This window comes from Carettochelys insculpta, chromosome 1 (assembly GCF_033958435.1).
Source record: "Carettochelys insculpta isolate YL-2023 chromosome 1, ASM3395843v1, whole genome shotgun sequence".
NCBI classification, from domain to species: domain Eukaryota; kingdom Metazoa; phylum Chordata; order Testudines; family Carettochelyidae; genus Carettochelys; species Carettochelys insculpta.
Window position 1 is genome coordinate 182,992,686 of NC_134137.1, and position 16,114 is coordinate 183,008,799.

Here is a 16,114-nt window from a genome sequence, read left to right on the forward strand (position 1 = left end):
GTGACTGATACAATGAAACGTGTTTACCCCCCTCGTTGTTAAGGACAAAGCCAAAACTTGCTCGCAGGGTACCCCAGGGCACGAAACCCAGACGGGGCTTAAAACCCAACGTTTGTCATTTGTTTTAAAACAACGATTTCTAAGCCACGTGGTGATCTGCGGGCCCGACACCGCCTTCCCCAGGGCCGGACCTTGGCTGCATTCGGAACAGGACCAGCCCGCGGTAGCCTCCTGTGACGCAGGGCCGGCGCCGCCCCTCTCGGCCCGGCTGTCTACGGGTCCGGCCGCTTCCGGCTGTGCCGCCGCCGCCATTGCCATCGCCATGGGGGGGAAAAACAAGCAGCGAACCAAGGGCAACGTGCGGGTGAGTCCGCCTGGGCCGGGATGAGGCACGGGCCGGGCAGCGTGGGCTGGGTGCTCCCGCTTCCCCAGGAGCAGGGGGTAATTGGCCCCTTCCCAGGCCTGCGGCAGGGCGGGGAGGATAGTGGCACCCCCTGCCCTTCCCCTGGTCTGCCCTGGGCCCCGGCCCTAAAGCCAGAGGGCGATGAGTGTCTGGGGTGATTGGGCTCGGCCTTTGCCCGGGGAGTGATCAGCCTAGGGAAGGGAAGAGCAGGGCCGGGCCGGGCAGGGGGTGTTATGCTGCCGCTCATCTGACCCCCTCCTACTAGATGTTACCAGCCTAGCACAAACAAGCTGCCACGGTCCGGGCTGCACTGGGCGGTTCGCTAGAGTGGTAAACCCGAGTGGGATGGATGTACATTGCCTGGGCGAAGAAGTGCTTTCCTGGCGTTGTTTACATCAGTTACCCCAGTGAAATAAATCATGTTGTCAAAAACACTTTTTGGGGGGGGGGGTGACCATCTCTGCATTAGGGCTTTTGGTCATATACAAATGTTACGCGCGTGCGCACACACACACGCAAAGAAAAAAGATCCTTAGCTGCCATGGCTATACCTGTAAAAGCATCTAGAGTAATCAGAGCTGAAAAGCAATAGTGGTTGCTTACATGCTTTAGGAAATAGTTGACTCTCCTGCAGGAGTGTGGTATGCTATGGCCTGTGTTAGGAGGCCAGGGGATCAGAGTCCCCATCTGGTCATCAACTGAAATGCAACAAATGAGTCCATGAGCCATACTCTAAAGCAGAGCTGGGCATTCATTTGAGGGGAGGTCCACTCTAAGATTTTGTAAATGGTCAAGAGTCACATTTTTACATTTTTTTGTGGAGGGTGTGCCGGGTCTGGGATGGACGTTGGGTGCAGACGAGAGCTTGGGGTAGGGGTCTGGGGTGCAAGAGAGGATTTGGGGTCAGAAGGGGAGTTTGGGTGTAGGAGGGAGTTGTGACCTGGGATAGGTTATTGAGGTGTCAGGTCTGGGAGGTGGTATCGAATGAGTGCGTGAGAGGATTCTGGTCTGGGGGAGGGTTGTAGGAACTGGTGCAGGGTCTGAGAGAGAGTTGTGACTTGTGACAGAGGAGCAGAGTGTTTGGATACTGACCTGGGAAGAGATATTGGGGTGCAGGGGCTGGGAGGGCGTATAGATGCAGGAGAGGAGTCTGGGCTGGGGAAGTAATATAGGAAGGGATGAAGGATGGGATGGAGTGAGGTGCCAGAGGTTTGCCTAAGTAGCTCCCAGCCAGCAGCCCTTTCAGGCATGCTTCCCTGCCTGCAAGCAACTCCAGACAGTTCGCAGTGACTGGCGTTCCATGTGCCTCTCTGTGCTGCAGGAGATGGATGGTAAGAGGGGAGGAAGCTTCAGGTGTTGCCCCTGCCAAATTTCTCAGCTCGTATTGGCTGAAAACCAGCCAATGGGAGCTGAGAAAATTTGCTGCATTTCCACCCCCACCCACCCTGCCCACAGCAAAATCTCTCATAGGTCAGTTTCTAGCCAAAAGGAGCTGAGAGATTTTGCTGGGGCAGCTACTTTGAGTGGCACCACTCCTGGCCGCAGGCTGAATGAAAAGGCTTGGTGTGCTGCATGTAGCTTGTGGACTGTATCTTGCCTGCCTCTGCTCTAATGCAGTGGTTCTCAACGTGCTGATCATTGTGGGCCATGTACACAACAATATAGAAACTACCTATATGGCCCTGAGAATGTCACATGAGCCACATCCATGTGCTGATTGGGCTGCAAGTTGAAACCACTGCTCTGAAGTCTGTTATCAATCGATGAGGAAATAATTAGCCACCCAAGTTTGTATGTCTGTTCTCACTTTGTTGTTAATTCACTTAGGTTAGGGCGACACTGTAGCCCTAGCTCAAAATAACTTATGTCTACACTACGAGATTATCAATTTTAAGGCATTTGGCCTGGTTTTACCAAGTGCCTGTCTTTACTGTGAATTCTGTTAGCTCGATTTATTGAGCACTAAAATCAATAGAATATCGAAATAATATCGTAATAACCTGACGGCTGTAGCTCTCAGGTTGAATCTAAAATTCCAAATGAAGGGTAAGTGAGGAAGCGCTAGTCTTTAAATCAAAATCATTAGCCTCCAGTGATGTCCTGTATGTGCCCCACAGTTCTCCGCTCTGGCCTCTTCCATGTCCGCTGCTCTCAGGTGCACAGGAATTAGGCAATAGGAAGACCATGTCAGTTCGGCACCTGGAAGCCTGTGGCTGTAGGTCATGCTTGTATAAGAGGCTGAAAAATCTTCTTTCTTTCTTTGCTATTAGTGCAGCTGTGGGGGTCTGGTTCTGTGTCTACCTCTGCTAGATTTTTTTTTTCTGCACTACCTGGTGCCAGGCGCTCCCCCACCCCCACACCATGTGGCAGTTAGGCTGTGGGTGGGGGTTGTGCTTGTATGATAGTACAAGAAACTTCTTTTCAGCCGTTTCCATTTTGTCCTGCCTCCCACATGCCTTTTCTTCCCTCTCTGAGAGGCACCACACAGTCTGTAACTTTTCCACACCCAGCTTCATCATGTGGCTTGCCCCTGAACCAATAAAATGACATGCTGCACAGGCTGCCATGCTGCTTGCACGTGGTGAGGGTCCCAGAGCCACCCAGGAGAAGTCTCCCTCTTTGGCTAAAGATACTTGGAGGGTAGGGAGGGACCTGGCATCAATTCGGGGGCCTTGCAAGTGCCCCGCGGAAGTATCCCTCAGTGGCTAATATTCAGGGGCCAGCTGAGACGCTTCAAGGTCCTAGAGGCAGGAGCTGGGACCAGACTTGCCCTCCAATGGATCATGTTTAAAGGATTTAAACTGTACGCAGTCCAAGGTGGCAGCTGTTTCTCAGGCTCCCTCTCCATAATTAACCTCTGGTTCTCCATTACCCATAGGTACAGGAAGTGCCATCGGAAGTTGATCGGGCGGACATTCAGTGTACCGCCCCTGTGTACCTAGATGCACGTTTGTAGATTGTGGTTTGGAATCCTCAAAGTATTGCTCTGAGAATTTTCTTTGCCAGCAGGTCTAAATTCAGAGCCAAGATTTTCCTCTGGGCCCACTGGGCATAGAGGCTGGGAATGAGTCCTGCCATCGGGTTTCATGTGCTCCCAGCGGCTTTGAGAAGGGCTAGAGGCAGACATCATAGAGCATTGATTACTATGGACAGGGTGTCCCTTGGGACACCTGGAGGCCTTTTCAGTCAACAGAAGAAAAAACTTTGTCACTAAAGTGACTGTCCTTTACGGCCAAATTTTTGTATGGGCCTGATCTGAAGGCCATTGAAGACAATATAGTAGCTCTACAGTTACCAGAGTTCCCCAAGTAAGGCTTGCAGTGACCAATCAAACCATAACTGATTTGATGATCCATTCTGTTTTCAGTGTAATGCACATGTCTACTACTTGCACAAACATTTGCAGAAATTGGCGTGGGTGCAAGGATGAAAATTCTTGTTCTGAGAATCTCCTTTGCCAGAAGGTCTAAACCCAGATCCAAGCCTGGGTCTGCTGCTAATAGGGGCAGGTCCTGTCCCATGGTGTTGGTGAACAACCAAAGCAGCCATAACTGATTCAATGATCCATTGCGTTTTCAGCATAACACTCGTGTCTATTTACACATGTAGAGGCCTTTTTGGTCAACCAAGAAAAATCTTTGTCACTAGCTTAGCTGTCCTTTGAGACCAAAGGCACCACAAATGATTGAATGATCCATTGCATTTTTAGTGTAACACCCGTGTCTAACTACACATACATTTCAGGTGCAAATTCTTGTTCTGAGGGTCGTCTTTGCAACGTGGTCTAAATCCAGATGTGGATGGTGGGTCCTGTCCCAGACTATCAACCAACATCCTGGGCATGGAGGTAGCCTTGCTGGACCTCCTTCACCTTTGCCTGGACTTCCTCCATGCTGCATCAGGGGGTGAGACCATCCGGCGTAGGCTTGGGCATTACGGCGCTTCATCTTGGGGTCTTGGTGTAGATCCTCCTCGTCCCACAGGTCCAGGAGGGTCCTGCCTCTTTGTGCCCTGGGACCCCTCCAGCTGGTTCCTTGAGGGCTCAGGGAGTCTTGGGCTCCCTCCTGGTATACCATGTAGAACTCTGGCTGGAAAGGGGTGGGTATAAGGGTGTTTGCACAGCAGCTTGTAGCTCTGCTATTCGGGTGCACTCAGAAATTTATCACTAGAGTGGCTGGACTTTGAGACATAATTATTGATCTGAAGATCTTCTTTGCCAGAATGTCTAAATCCAGATCCGAACCTCCAAAGATCCAGTGCTTTTGCATCCTGTTTTGAAAACCTGTGAGTTGGGAAACTTGACACATTTTTCCTAAAGTTTCCTAAGTGCTTTACTACCCTTCTCCACTCAATTATAAAAAGCACATGTCTTATACATGCAAGCCAGATTCTGCCTGGAAAAAGGGATGATTGATTAACACAGCAGGGGTATGAGGGGAATGAAATGTAGAAAATGAAATGTGGGAAGATGTCAGATACTCAGAGCCACTTGCAGGGCAATTTTTTGCCTATGCTATATCAGTAAAAATAGCCAGAATGCTATGGGTCTCAGGGAACTGTGGGATGGGTTCCCACAATGCACTGCTGCAACAGTCAATTTTGGCAACTTGTGTGTAGCAGCAATAAGTGGATTTTGTTGCGAGCACATAGGAAGGTGAGGATGCTCAAAATCAAATTGATAAAACCCAGCGGTAATAAATCAATTTTAATAAAGTCTATTTTAGCTCATAGGGCAGATGCATCCTTGCACAATTTGTGGTGTACAAATTGCATAAGTTGTTTCAAGCTACCTTATTTCAAACCTGGGGCAGACTACAGTGCAACAGGATTTGAAATAAGGGGCTATTTTGAACTTCCTACTAATCCTTTTACAATGACAGTTACCAGGAATGAAATACCGCACTCAAAATAGCCCTGCTATAAAAATGCATCACAAAATAGAAACTGTAGTGTTGTGTTAGTGACTATGACTGAGACCAACTGGTGTAGAATGGAGCAGGTAGAAAACCCTTTTATATTTAAATTAGAGATACACCTTGCAGAGATGGAGCAAGCAATATGATCGTCCTGAAATATAGCATTGCCTTCAGGTGTCTGTCATTTCCATAGACTGATTCTCTTCTGCTAATAGAGTTGGCAGAACTGGCATAATTGCTGGTAAAACTTGGTGACTTTTCACTGGGGCTTGTCATGTGAAAAGTATCTGCATAAATGTCCATGGGTATCTCAGGATGTCATTTTCTCTGATGCTTGTGCAGACCTTTCAGAGTGCCATGGGGAAGAGACTTCTCTTAAGAATATAAAGGTGTAATCAAAAGTTGACAGGGGTCTTGGACTAATGTGGTATCTTAAATTACTATTACTTTGCTTAAAAAGATCTAGGTTTCAGACTCTGTTCTACATAGGCACTTCTACTGCTGATCATTGTAGTATCCAAGGCCAAGATCCACACAGGTTATTACTTTCCTAACTTACGCTGATTTCAGTGGAAGGTAGTAGTCTATGGAAGTCCTACAAATCTGTGGCTATCTGCTTTGTATCTGCAGATATCAGAAGACCATGTTTATGGATAGTGAAGGGATGCAGATTCAAATTTCATATCTAGAGTACTGCAAAACTGAATAGCCACATTTGTAGATGTGGATATCTGTGGACCATGTTTACAGACTAGATGAAGATAGAGATTTTGTGTTCTCGCAGAGCTTTACTTAAATGCCTTCGCGGATCTGGTCCTGAGTGTAATCTAGAAATGACATGACATCTGTCACCGCTGTTTGTTCATTCTCTCCCTAGGGGAAGAATCGTGTGTAGTGTAGTGTTTAATTTGGGACAGAAGGGCTGGGAACACCATCCCTCCCCATCCTGGCTAACGGCCATTGATGGACCTGTCCTCTATGAATTTATTTAGCTTTTTTTTTAAACTCTGATATAGTCTGGGACTTTGCAACATCCTCTGGCAAGGAGTTCTACAGCTTGATTGTGCATTGTGTGAAGAAGTACTTCTTCTGTTTGTTTTAAACAGTCTATCAATTTCATTTGGTGACCCATAGTTTTTGTGTTATGGGAAGAGGTAAATAACTCTTATTTACTTTCTCACTATCAGCCTTGATTTTATAGACCTCTATCATATCCCCCTTTAGTTGTCTTTTTTTCTGATCTGAAAAGTCCCAGGTTTATTAATTTCTCCTTATTTGGAAGCCATTCCATAACCCTAATAATTTTTGTTGCCCTTTTCTGACCTTCTTCCAATATCAAGGTAACTTTTTTGAGATCAGGTAACCACATCTGCACACACAAGTGAAATTTCTTATTGATAAGGCATATAATGTGAAACATTTTCCTGGGACCAGCAGATCAACTGTAAGACAGAAACCTGCAAGCTCATTTCTTTGTGTAATGATTCAGGTTGTGCATGAAAATGGTTTCCACAGCCAGCTTTTTAGTAGTAAATAAAATAGTTAAAGGGGACATGAATAATTAACTGACTTTCCTTTCTTGTCTGTACCAGCCCTCCAGCAGTGGCAGAGCTGCAGAACTTCTTGCCAAGGAAAGGGGAACAGTGCCTGGGTTCATTGGCTTTGGAACATCTCAGAGTGATCTAGGATATGTACCTGCAGTCCAAGGAGCAGAAGAAATAGACTGCCTTGTAGATGCTGATTTTCGAATGGTGCTGCGAAAACTTTCCAAAAGAGATGTCATAACAAAATTAAAAGTATGTGTATATTATATCCCTTGGAAGACTTTTTAAACATCCTTTAACAGAAATAGTGACAGAGAGAGAGCTGTGTGAGACTGTATTCTATCAAAACAAAAAAGCAGTCATGTTGCACTTTAAAACCTAGCAAAATAATTTAAAAGGTCATGAGCTTCGTGTTTGTATTTTGCTGAAAAAAGACTTTAACAACCATCTACAGAGAGAAAGCTCATAACTAACATTCATATTCAAATTCGACACATTAACACGTGGTTTGAACAGGGACAGCAATTACCTGACCCATTATAAGGGCTCTTTTACATACTTTGATGTTTGACCAAACTCTTTACAGTGACCCCCCGCCCAGCTGTTCTGATTTGCCAACCTTGATGATAATTTTTTTATTTGTCAACTTTGATAACAATTTTTGGACCTCTGTGCTTTATATATTGAGTCTGTCCTGGTTAGGTTATGATCTGAAAAAGTGGGTCTGTCCCATGAAAGCTCATCAGCTAATAAATTATTTTGTTAGTCTTTAAAGTGTTACATGACTCCTTTAAGAGAAAGATAACTTGAAGATTTATAGGGTAAAATCCTGGTTCCACTGAAGTCATTTGCAAAACTCTTATTGACTTCAAAGAGATCATGATTTAAGCCATAGAATCTTTAAAAAAATGTGAAAAAGGTTGTATGAAACAGAAGTGCATCAGACATCTAATTCAAGTATTCGTTTGTGCCAGGATGGTTTTGATATTTTGCTTGGGAAAGGGAATATTTTTGTGTAAAGGGATAGAAAGGAATCTGCCAACATAATCCATGTTACTTTCACACTAGCAAATTCCATAGCATATACTGTGATACTGTGATTTGTTTAGCATCTTTGAAATTATTTTTGTACACCTCAGAAGCTTGATTTTATTTGTATGCAGTCTTAAGATGTAGCAGAAGACCTCTAGAAAGTTCTATCAGTTGGTTCTGGTGCATAGGGTATTTACAAGAGTAACTCTGGCTATCCAGTGTGTCAGAGCCAACTGCAAAAAGTGTATCAATTTCTAATTTCATGAGAATTAGAGTATCAAGCAGTGTTTTATAAATTTAATACATTTCAAGATACACATTCACCGAGAATTTTTCTAATCTCGTGCTGTTGGTATTTTGATTTTAGGCTATGCAGGAGTTTGCGGCGTTGTGTAAGGAAAGAGAATCAGCAGCAGTTAAAGGTGTTCTTCCTTACTGGCCGAGAATTTACTGTAAAATCTCACTCGTAAGTATTAAAGGGCTTAAGTTGTGAAAGAAATAAAACAACATATAAACTTGCTCTGGACCGTTTCTGTGGTAATCCACAAGGCAATTGTGTTGACACATCAAACTGTGTAATGTTGTGATATGGCTAATTTAAAAAAAAAAACTTGATAAAGCTTGGAGAAGAGCACTTTGTCCTAAGTGGTTGGGATGTATCATCAGGACAACATAAGGTAGCTTGCATTGCTTTTGCCTGCTCTGTGGATATAAACTTTCAGTCATTAGCATCTAAAATTAACATGTTTTTACTAAGAACATAAAAAAGCTGTTTAACTGTATAGGCACATACATATATCTATGTATCTATATATAATATGGATACATCACGAGAACATTCCTAGTCCTATGAGCTAGGATAAGAGAGTTAAAGAATATAAACTCTCATGATTTAGGGCACAAACCTTTCTCCGACAGGAGTTAGGAAGAAACTTCACCTGTAGGTCAAGTACCCCATAATTTTCCATTATAAAAATTCTAATATGTTTCTCTGAAGCACTGGCACTGTTGAAGGTTGGCTACTGGAATAGATGGACCATTGTTGTGATGTGTTAGAGGAATTCGTATTCTTATTAGGGGCTATGGAACATAAAATCTATGACTCTATCAGTGCCAACGAATGCTTGAGGTTTACAGATTATTTATGCATGGTATATGTAAATTCACAGATTTTTTTTATGCTAATAAGAATTTTCTCTGAATTGAGGGTAGTGTCCTATTTATCTTATTCTAATATTAATGGACAAATCTAGACATAGATGCAATATAAATTCAGTCATATGTTGTATATCTTTATGGATATTTCCCTACATTTTCAAATACAGCAAGGTCGTGACATTCACGAGTTTAAGGTTCACGAATTCATTTATTCTTGAGCGGCTGCTGCCTCGCCTGGGCTCCGGGCGGGGAGCGTCGGCAGCTGCCACCTCCACAGGGTTCCAGACGGGGAGCGCTGGCGGCTGCCACTTCCGTGGGGCTCCAGGTAAGGAGTGCCAGCAGATGCCGCCTCCCCGGGGCTCTGAGAACCAGTCAGGGTCAGTGGCCGTGCCGTGGCCATCTTCTCATGGCCCCACTGCCTGTCTCTGCCTCCCCAGAGCTGCCCAGGAGCACGCCAAATTTCTCTCCCCCAGCCAGGGTAAAATGATATTTGCCAAATGATATTAATGAAATTTAACATTCACAAGGGTTCTCAACACAAATGTTGCGACACTCCTGTTTATTGATTTCAGTCACAACACAGAATACAAAGTGTATGGTGATCATGTTATATTTATTTTGATTACAAATATTTGCACTGTAAAAAAGATAAAAGAAATAGTATTTTAAAGTCACCTTGTACAAATACCATAGTACAGTCTTTTTATTGTGAAAGTTGAATTTACAAATTAGAATTATATACAAAAAATAACAGCATTCAAAGATAAAACAATGTAAAGCTTTATAGCATAAAGTCCACTCAATCCTACTTCTTATATAGACAATCGCTAAGACAAGCAAGTTTGGTTACAATATATAGGATATAATGCTTTCCACTTCTTATTTACAATGTCATCTGAAAATGAGAGCAGGTGTTCATATGGAACTTTTTTCAGCATTGCAAGATATTTGCCTGCCAGATGCACTAAAGAGTCATATATTCCTTCATGCTTCAACCATGATTCCAGAAGACGTGTGTCCATGTTGATGATGGGTTTTGCTCAATGACAATCCAAAGCTCAGTGAACTGACAGATAATGAAAATGAACATGCGAGTCGGGCACCACCAGTAGGAATTTGATTTTATTTTCCAGTGGTTTGGCCTCAGTAGTATCTGCAGCAGTGTGTTGCTCATTTTTTTATGAAAGAATGTTCCCCACCTTGTGCCTCTCAGATTTTGAAAGGCACTTCAATTTCTTTGATTTTGGCCCGAGTGTGATAGCTGTTTTTAGAAATCTCCCATTGGTGCCTTCTTTGCATTTTGTCACATCTGCTATGAAAGTGTTCTTAAAATGAACATGTGCTGGGTCATCATCTGAGACTGTTAACATGAACTATATGGCAGAAACAGAACAAGAGGTACAGTTCTCCTCTAAGGAGTTTGAGTTAATTAAATTTATAGCTAATTTTTTTGAAAAGCATGATCAGCATGGAAGCATGTCCTCTGGAAGGTGGCTGAAATATGAAGAGCCACACAAATATTTGGCATGTAATTATCTCCTGCAAATTGTAACCAAACTTGTTTGTCTTAGAGATTGGTTGAACAAGTAGGTCTGAGTGGACTTGTAGGCTCTGGAGTTTTGCATTGTTTCCTTTGTAAGTTGTGTTTTTATAATCAGCTGCCCTATAGTACTTGTATGAGATGAGCTGAAAAATACTATTTCTTTTATAATTTTTACAGTGTCAATATTTGTAATAAAATAACAATGTAAAGTGAACACTACATTTTATATTCTGTATTGCAATAGAAATCCTATATTTGAAAATGTAGAAAAACATCCAAAATACTTAATAAATTTAGATGGTATTCTATTGTTTAGAACTGTGATTAATCACAAATCATTTTTTTAGTTAATCATGTGAGTTAACTTTGATTAGTCGACAGCACTAAGGAAAATATTTGTAATATTTAGGATAATCTTCAGCCTTTGGGAAGGTGTGTGGCATGGAGGCGTAACTAATGTCTGCAAATCTATTTCCATGCAGCTTAATCAATAGAACTGTTCTAAGTAAAATGTAATATAGGCATGTTGGTTAAACTAAAAAGACAAATATACACTAAACAAAAGTATACTGAAATAGATTGTTCTCTCTTGTCTGTATTCCAACATCTATGTAGTTAAAAAAAATCACAGAAATTCTCAAACTAGCATTTCCTCTTATATATGGATGAAGGTTGTTTTAAGAAATGATTTATCTTTTTCCCATCCTACTCTCTTTGGTGACAATACTGTTAATACAGAGAGGTTAAGAAATTGAAAGTCATTCTTATAATAAAGATAATAGTCTCATTAAAGTTAATGAATCAGCAGGATTACTTTCATGATTAACAATTAATCCTAAAAGTTAGAAAATATATGTCGAAAATCAATTTTTAGTTCTTAAGACTTTATTTATAGACATTTTAATTGAAGTATTTTGCATTGTTTGTGACTAATATTGTTTCATTTCATTGATGAATAGGATGGGGGAATTAGCAAATATAAGCCCTTAGGCTTAGGGTTTAGGACTTAATTTAAAACCATACATCTGAATACAGACACCTTTTCCTTTTGGCTATGCTTACACTACAGCAATCTTTCAAAAGAAGTTTTTCTGGAAGATCTCTTCTGAGAAAACTTCTTTTGAAAGAGCTCATCTGCGCGCAAAAAAACAGATGGAAAGATTGATCCACTCTTTCGATAGTGAGTGTCCACACAGTCCTCGCTCTTTCAAAAGAATGGGCCGGGGATCGAAAAATCTGGCACCATGAGGACTCCTCTTTCGAAAAAAGGGCCCCTGGAGCATCTAAATGTTCTCCCCCCCCAAAAGAAGGTGCTCTTCTTGATCTGGGAGTGGATGACAGCTTCCAGAAAAAAAGCCGCATTCTTTTGATTTTTGGATCGAAAGACCGTATTTTATGTGTAGACACTCTGCATGTTCTTTCAGAAAAGGGCTGGATTCTCCAAAAGAACTTGCTATTTTAGATGCAGCCTTTGATTGGGGGAAGTTGAGGCATAACAAAAGAGCAAAAGAATTTGTGATTTGTAATTCTAGGTGTAAAAAAAAAGTATTTATTTTAAAAACACCTTTATTTTAAAACAGGATCATGACCGCCGTGTTCGAGAAGCAACGCAACAAGCTTTTGAGCAACTTATTCTTAAAGTAAAGAAGCACTTGGCTCCTTATTTAAAAAGTATCATGGGATACTGGCTGGTTGCTCAGTGTGATATGTACTCCCCTGCCGCATGTGCAGCTAAAGTGGCATTTGAGACAGCTTTCCCTTCAAGTAAACAGCCTGAAGCCTTAGCATTTTGTAAAGAAGAAGTTCTGAATGTGAGTTTACAGAAGACCAAGTCCATAAAGCTTTACTCAAGTAGTTGTCATCTTTTAATGAAGAGAGATGGGTTTTATTTCTTGCAAATGTTAACTCCTATACTCTTTGTATTTGCATTCAGAAAGGTATTCTCTTCCCAATGGAAGCCCATACTTATGCTAATGGACACTCAGATGATGATACATTCCTGAATACTTCCCTTATTTTTTCATACATACTGAGACTGCATGGGTCTGTAAAGCTATGTGGATGTATAGGGACTAATTTCTTTGCTCAGCATTTCAGTATGCCCAGCAGATGGTACTCAGTCACCGAGTACGTTCCAAACAGCATTTACCTGTCACTGGTAACAGATGCTGGCAGGATGTTCAGCTGAACTGATTTAATTACTGTAGTAGACTGGACCCGTTTCTGAAACCATGGTTGAACCTTGTGCAGTGCAAGATATAACTACACAAGGAAGTTATGCCTGCAGCAGAGCCACGTGAAATAGGGAAAAATTAGATTACGAGGTTGATGGTTTGTGATTACAATGCCCTGATATGGAATTCTTAATGGTTGTTTAGTTGATTGGTTAGAATATCTTGTTTTAATCCTGGAGAAATGGGATTACTCTTTGTCAGAACAGTGGCTGTATGATCAAGCATTGGTTGGATCGTGGGGCTAGCGTAGGGTGACCATCCGTCCCTTATTTGGGACGCCAAAAAGGCATCCCTACTTATTTTTAAAAGGGACTAATTGTCCCATATTTGGGCCCTCCCCTGCTGACCTTTTCCTCTAGCTGCTGTCAGGAGTCACTTCCCCAAGCCTCGGGGAAAGGGGGGAGTGTAGGCGGCTGCTGCTTCCCTGGGGCTCCCGGGGAACGCTGGGGGCTGCTGTCTCCTTCCTAGCTCCCTGGGGCTTGGTAGAGCCAGGAGGAGCTTCCCCTCTCCCACCATATCTCCCTGTCCTGTATTTGGGACAGGGAGATGTGGTCGCCCTAGACTAGCAGTCAGGAAACGAAGTTTCTGACCCTGGATCTGCCATTGTCTTCAGTGACCAGGGTTGGTCAATTCAACTGTCGTTAACTTTGCTTCCTCACTTGTGAAACATGCCTGAAAACTACCTGCCTACATCAGAGGGGTGCTGAAGCTTCATTGTTTAGCGCTTGCTCTCACATGGCTTAGAGCTGGTACTTAACTTTCACCTGTGAATAAATATGTTCTCATGTATTTTGTCTAGATGCTACAAGATCACCTTCTGAAAGAAACACCTGATACACTCAGTGATCCACAGTATGTTTTTCTGCTTCAAAGCATACAGATTAAAAGTTTGTTTTTTCTTCCAAAATTGTATTCAGTTAATTTTGGTAGATATAAAATGTATTTTGCAAAAGAACAAGTTGTAGATTTTTGCAGAAAATAAAATGTAAATTATACTGAAAACCTGTTATGCCTTATACAGATTGATAGAAATTGTTGTTGTTTCTGTTTTCCCTTGGGAGGTACCTTTTTTCTATTCTGAACAACGAGGCTGCTGCACCAGATTGTTTCAGTATGATACCATGTGTGGCAACTGTGCTTGGAAATTTTGCTACATCTGTACTTTTGGGCTAGCAGCACATTTGTCCCTTTGTCGTGTTGGAGAACAAAGCCAAACAGCATTAGTGGTGGTGGTACTGGGTAAAATTTTCAGAAACACCTAAAAATCTTAAGAGCCTAAAGTCTGTTGACTTTCAATGAAACTTAGAAATATGAATCCCTAATTCACTTCTGAAAAATTTACCTATTGTTTAGTAATCCTTTCTGTCTGATTTAGGGTGGCTTGACACAGGGCACTAGAAACTGGAGGAGACAGCATTAGACAACGTCATATTGTTTTTGCTACAATTTCACAATGTAAATATGTGTTTAGTGTTTAACACACACAATTTTTGGAAAGTATATACTGTAGTTATATATATACACTGATTCACTCTCTAGGAAGATTCCTGGGATTTTATTATCAAAATCATATGAAAAGCCCATTGAAGACTATGTAAAGACACATTTCTGTTAATTTTCAGTTAATGTTTTAAAATTGTTTTTGTTTTTGTTTTGTTTTTTTCCCTGAGAACTGTACCAGAGGAAGAAAGAGAAGCCAAATACTTTCGAATTTTGACATGTTCCTTATTAGCCTTAAAGAAGTTGCTTTGCATGTTGCCACAGAATGAAACTCATTCACTGGAAGAAAAGTTAATACCCCTTCAGTCTCAACACAAATTTTGGAAATATGGAAAGCACAGTGTACCGCAGGTATCTAAACCTGTTTTCATCATCTTTATTTTTATAAGTGTTTTTATAAGCACAACACTTGGAAACTTAGGGCACTAAGTCATACACAAAAGTGTGGAAAAGAGACATAGGGAAAGAACCAGGTGCTTTGCCCAACTGTATATAACACAGTTTTCCAGTCACAAGACGTATTGGCCCTGGAATAGGCCAACAAGTATCCAAGCTATCTCCTTCATTACATTCCTTTGAGGTAGGCAAGCTTCATAAACTTTTGGATACATTTAGGCAGATCATTTTCTAAGTTATTTGATTGACCTTTATTCTGCCAAAATTTTAGTTTGTGTTTATCTGTGAGGGATAACTGTGGTGTTCCATTTCATTGTTGCACAAAATGATTTGCTTAGCCTGCTAACTCATTTTGGGATGCTTCTGAATAAAATGTGTGCCATATAGGTTCTAAATAATGTCCTTTTTTAAAACAATGAATCTGATCTTCTCTTGCAGTATGTGGTCTATTAATATTTGCTGTCACATAATTTCCTTATTTTTCAAAATATTTTAATGCTCTTTGCATTAGCTGATAAACTTGTTTTGACTTTTTTGTGCAAAAAGTAGCATTTTGGATATGCATATGTTTATTTACCGTGTCTTTTAAAAGTAAATCACAGTATGTTAGTAACAAGCATGGAGAAAATAGACCTTTGACTTCTAATAATGAATAATTATTATAATACATGGTTTACTGAGATATTTTGGTTTTGGTGCTCTTTGTAGGTTCGCTCAGCTTTTTTTGAGGTAGTGTCTACTTTCTGTCAGCTCCTTCCTGAGTCAATGAAAGCTGAAGCCCCAAGAGTTTGTCCTACAGTTCTTCTGAGTATTGATGACAGCGATGCAGTGGTGTGTCCAGCTCTTTGGGAAGCTGTGCTTTACATCCTTGTAACCATAGAGGTAATGCAGGAAACTTAATGAGAACTTTTTTTTTTCTTTGTAAGTCAGAGACTAGTGTTCTGGTTAAATGTGTGAGACTTAACCCTTCCTAACGTATCAGTGCCCTCGGTTTGCTGTTAAGCCGAAGATATGTGTAAAATATCTAATGCATTACAAGGGCAATTTCCCCGACTTTGATATTCACAGGAGCAGCAGACATCCTACTTAACTTAATTTTCTTCATCTACTTTTCCCCTCCTTCCTTCCTTTCCCGCCTCGCTATATAAACCCTGGATTCTTATTGTCTGCTCCAGTAATCTAAATCAAGGGTGGCCTATCCGTGACCCTTGAGCTGCGTGTGGCTCTTTGAGCCTTTAAATGTGGCTCCTCAGAGCCTCACACTGCTCTGCACTTGCGCCCCACTGCTTGGTGAGAGAAGCATGTGGTGGCAGCAGCTCAAGCAGTGGCTCAGGTGAGTTGCTGGCATTTATTTAGAACGAGGGGGTTGGGGGTGCCTGGCTCAGGGG

General features: G+C 41.8%; 1 protein-coding gene across 2 annotated transcripts in view; it reads left to right on the forward strand.

Moving 5' to 3' along the window:
* The first annotated feature begins 257 nt into the window (after positions 1–257).
* LTN1 (listerin E3 ubiquitin protein ligase 1) overlaps positions 258–16,114 on the forward strand; it is a 50,724-nt gene continuing 34,867 nt past the window's right edge. For both annotated transcript variants that reach the window (XM_074997270.1, XM_074997281.1), the window contains exons 1-7: positions 258–364; positions 6,912–7,115; positions 8,263–8,361; positions 12,177–12,407; positions 13,630–13,682; positions 14,501–14,681; positions 15,435–15,608. In XM_074997270.1, coding sequence (XP_074853371.1) covers positions 323–364; positions 6,912–7,115; positions 8,263–8,361; positions 12,177–12,407; positions 13,630–13,682; positions 14,501–14,681; positions 15,435–15,608 — 984 coding nt within the window. In that variant the 5' untranslated portion in view covers positions 258–322. The remainder of the gene's footprint in view (positions 365–6,911; positions 7,116–8,262; positions 8,362–12,176; positions 12,408–13,629; positions 13,683–14,500; positions 14,682–15,434; positions 15,609–16,114) is intronic.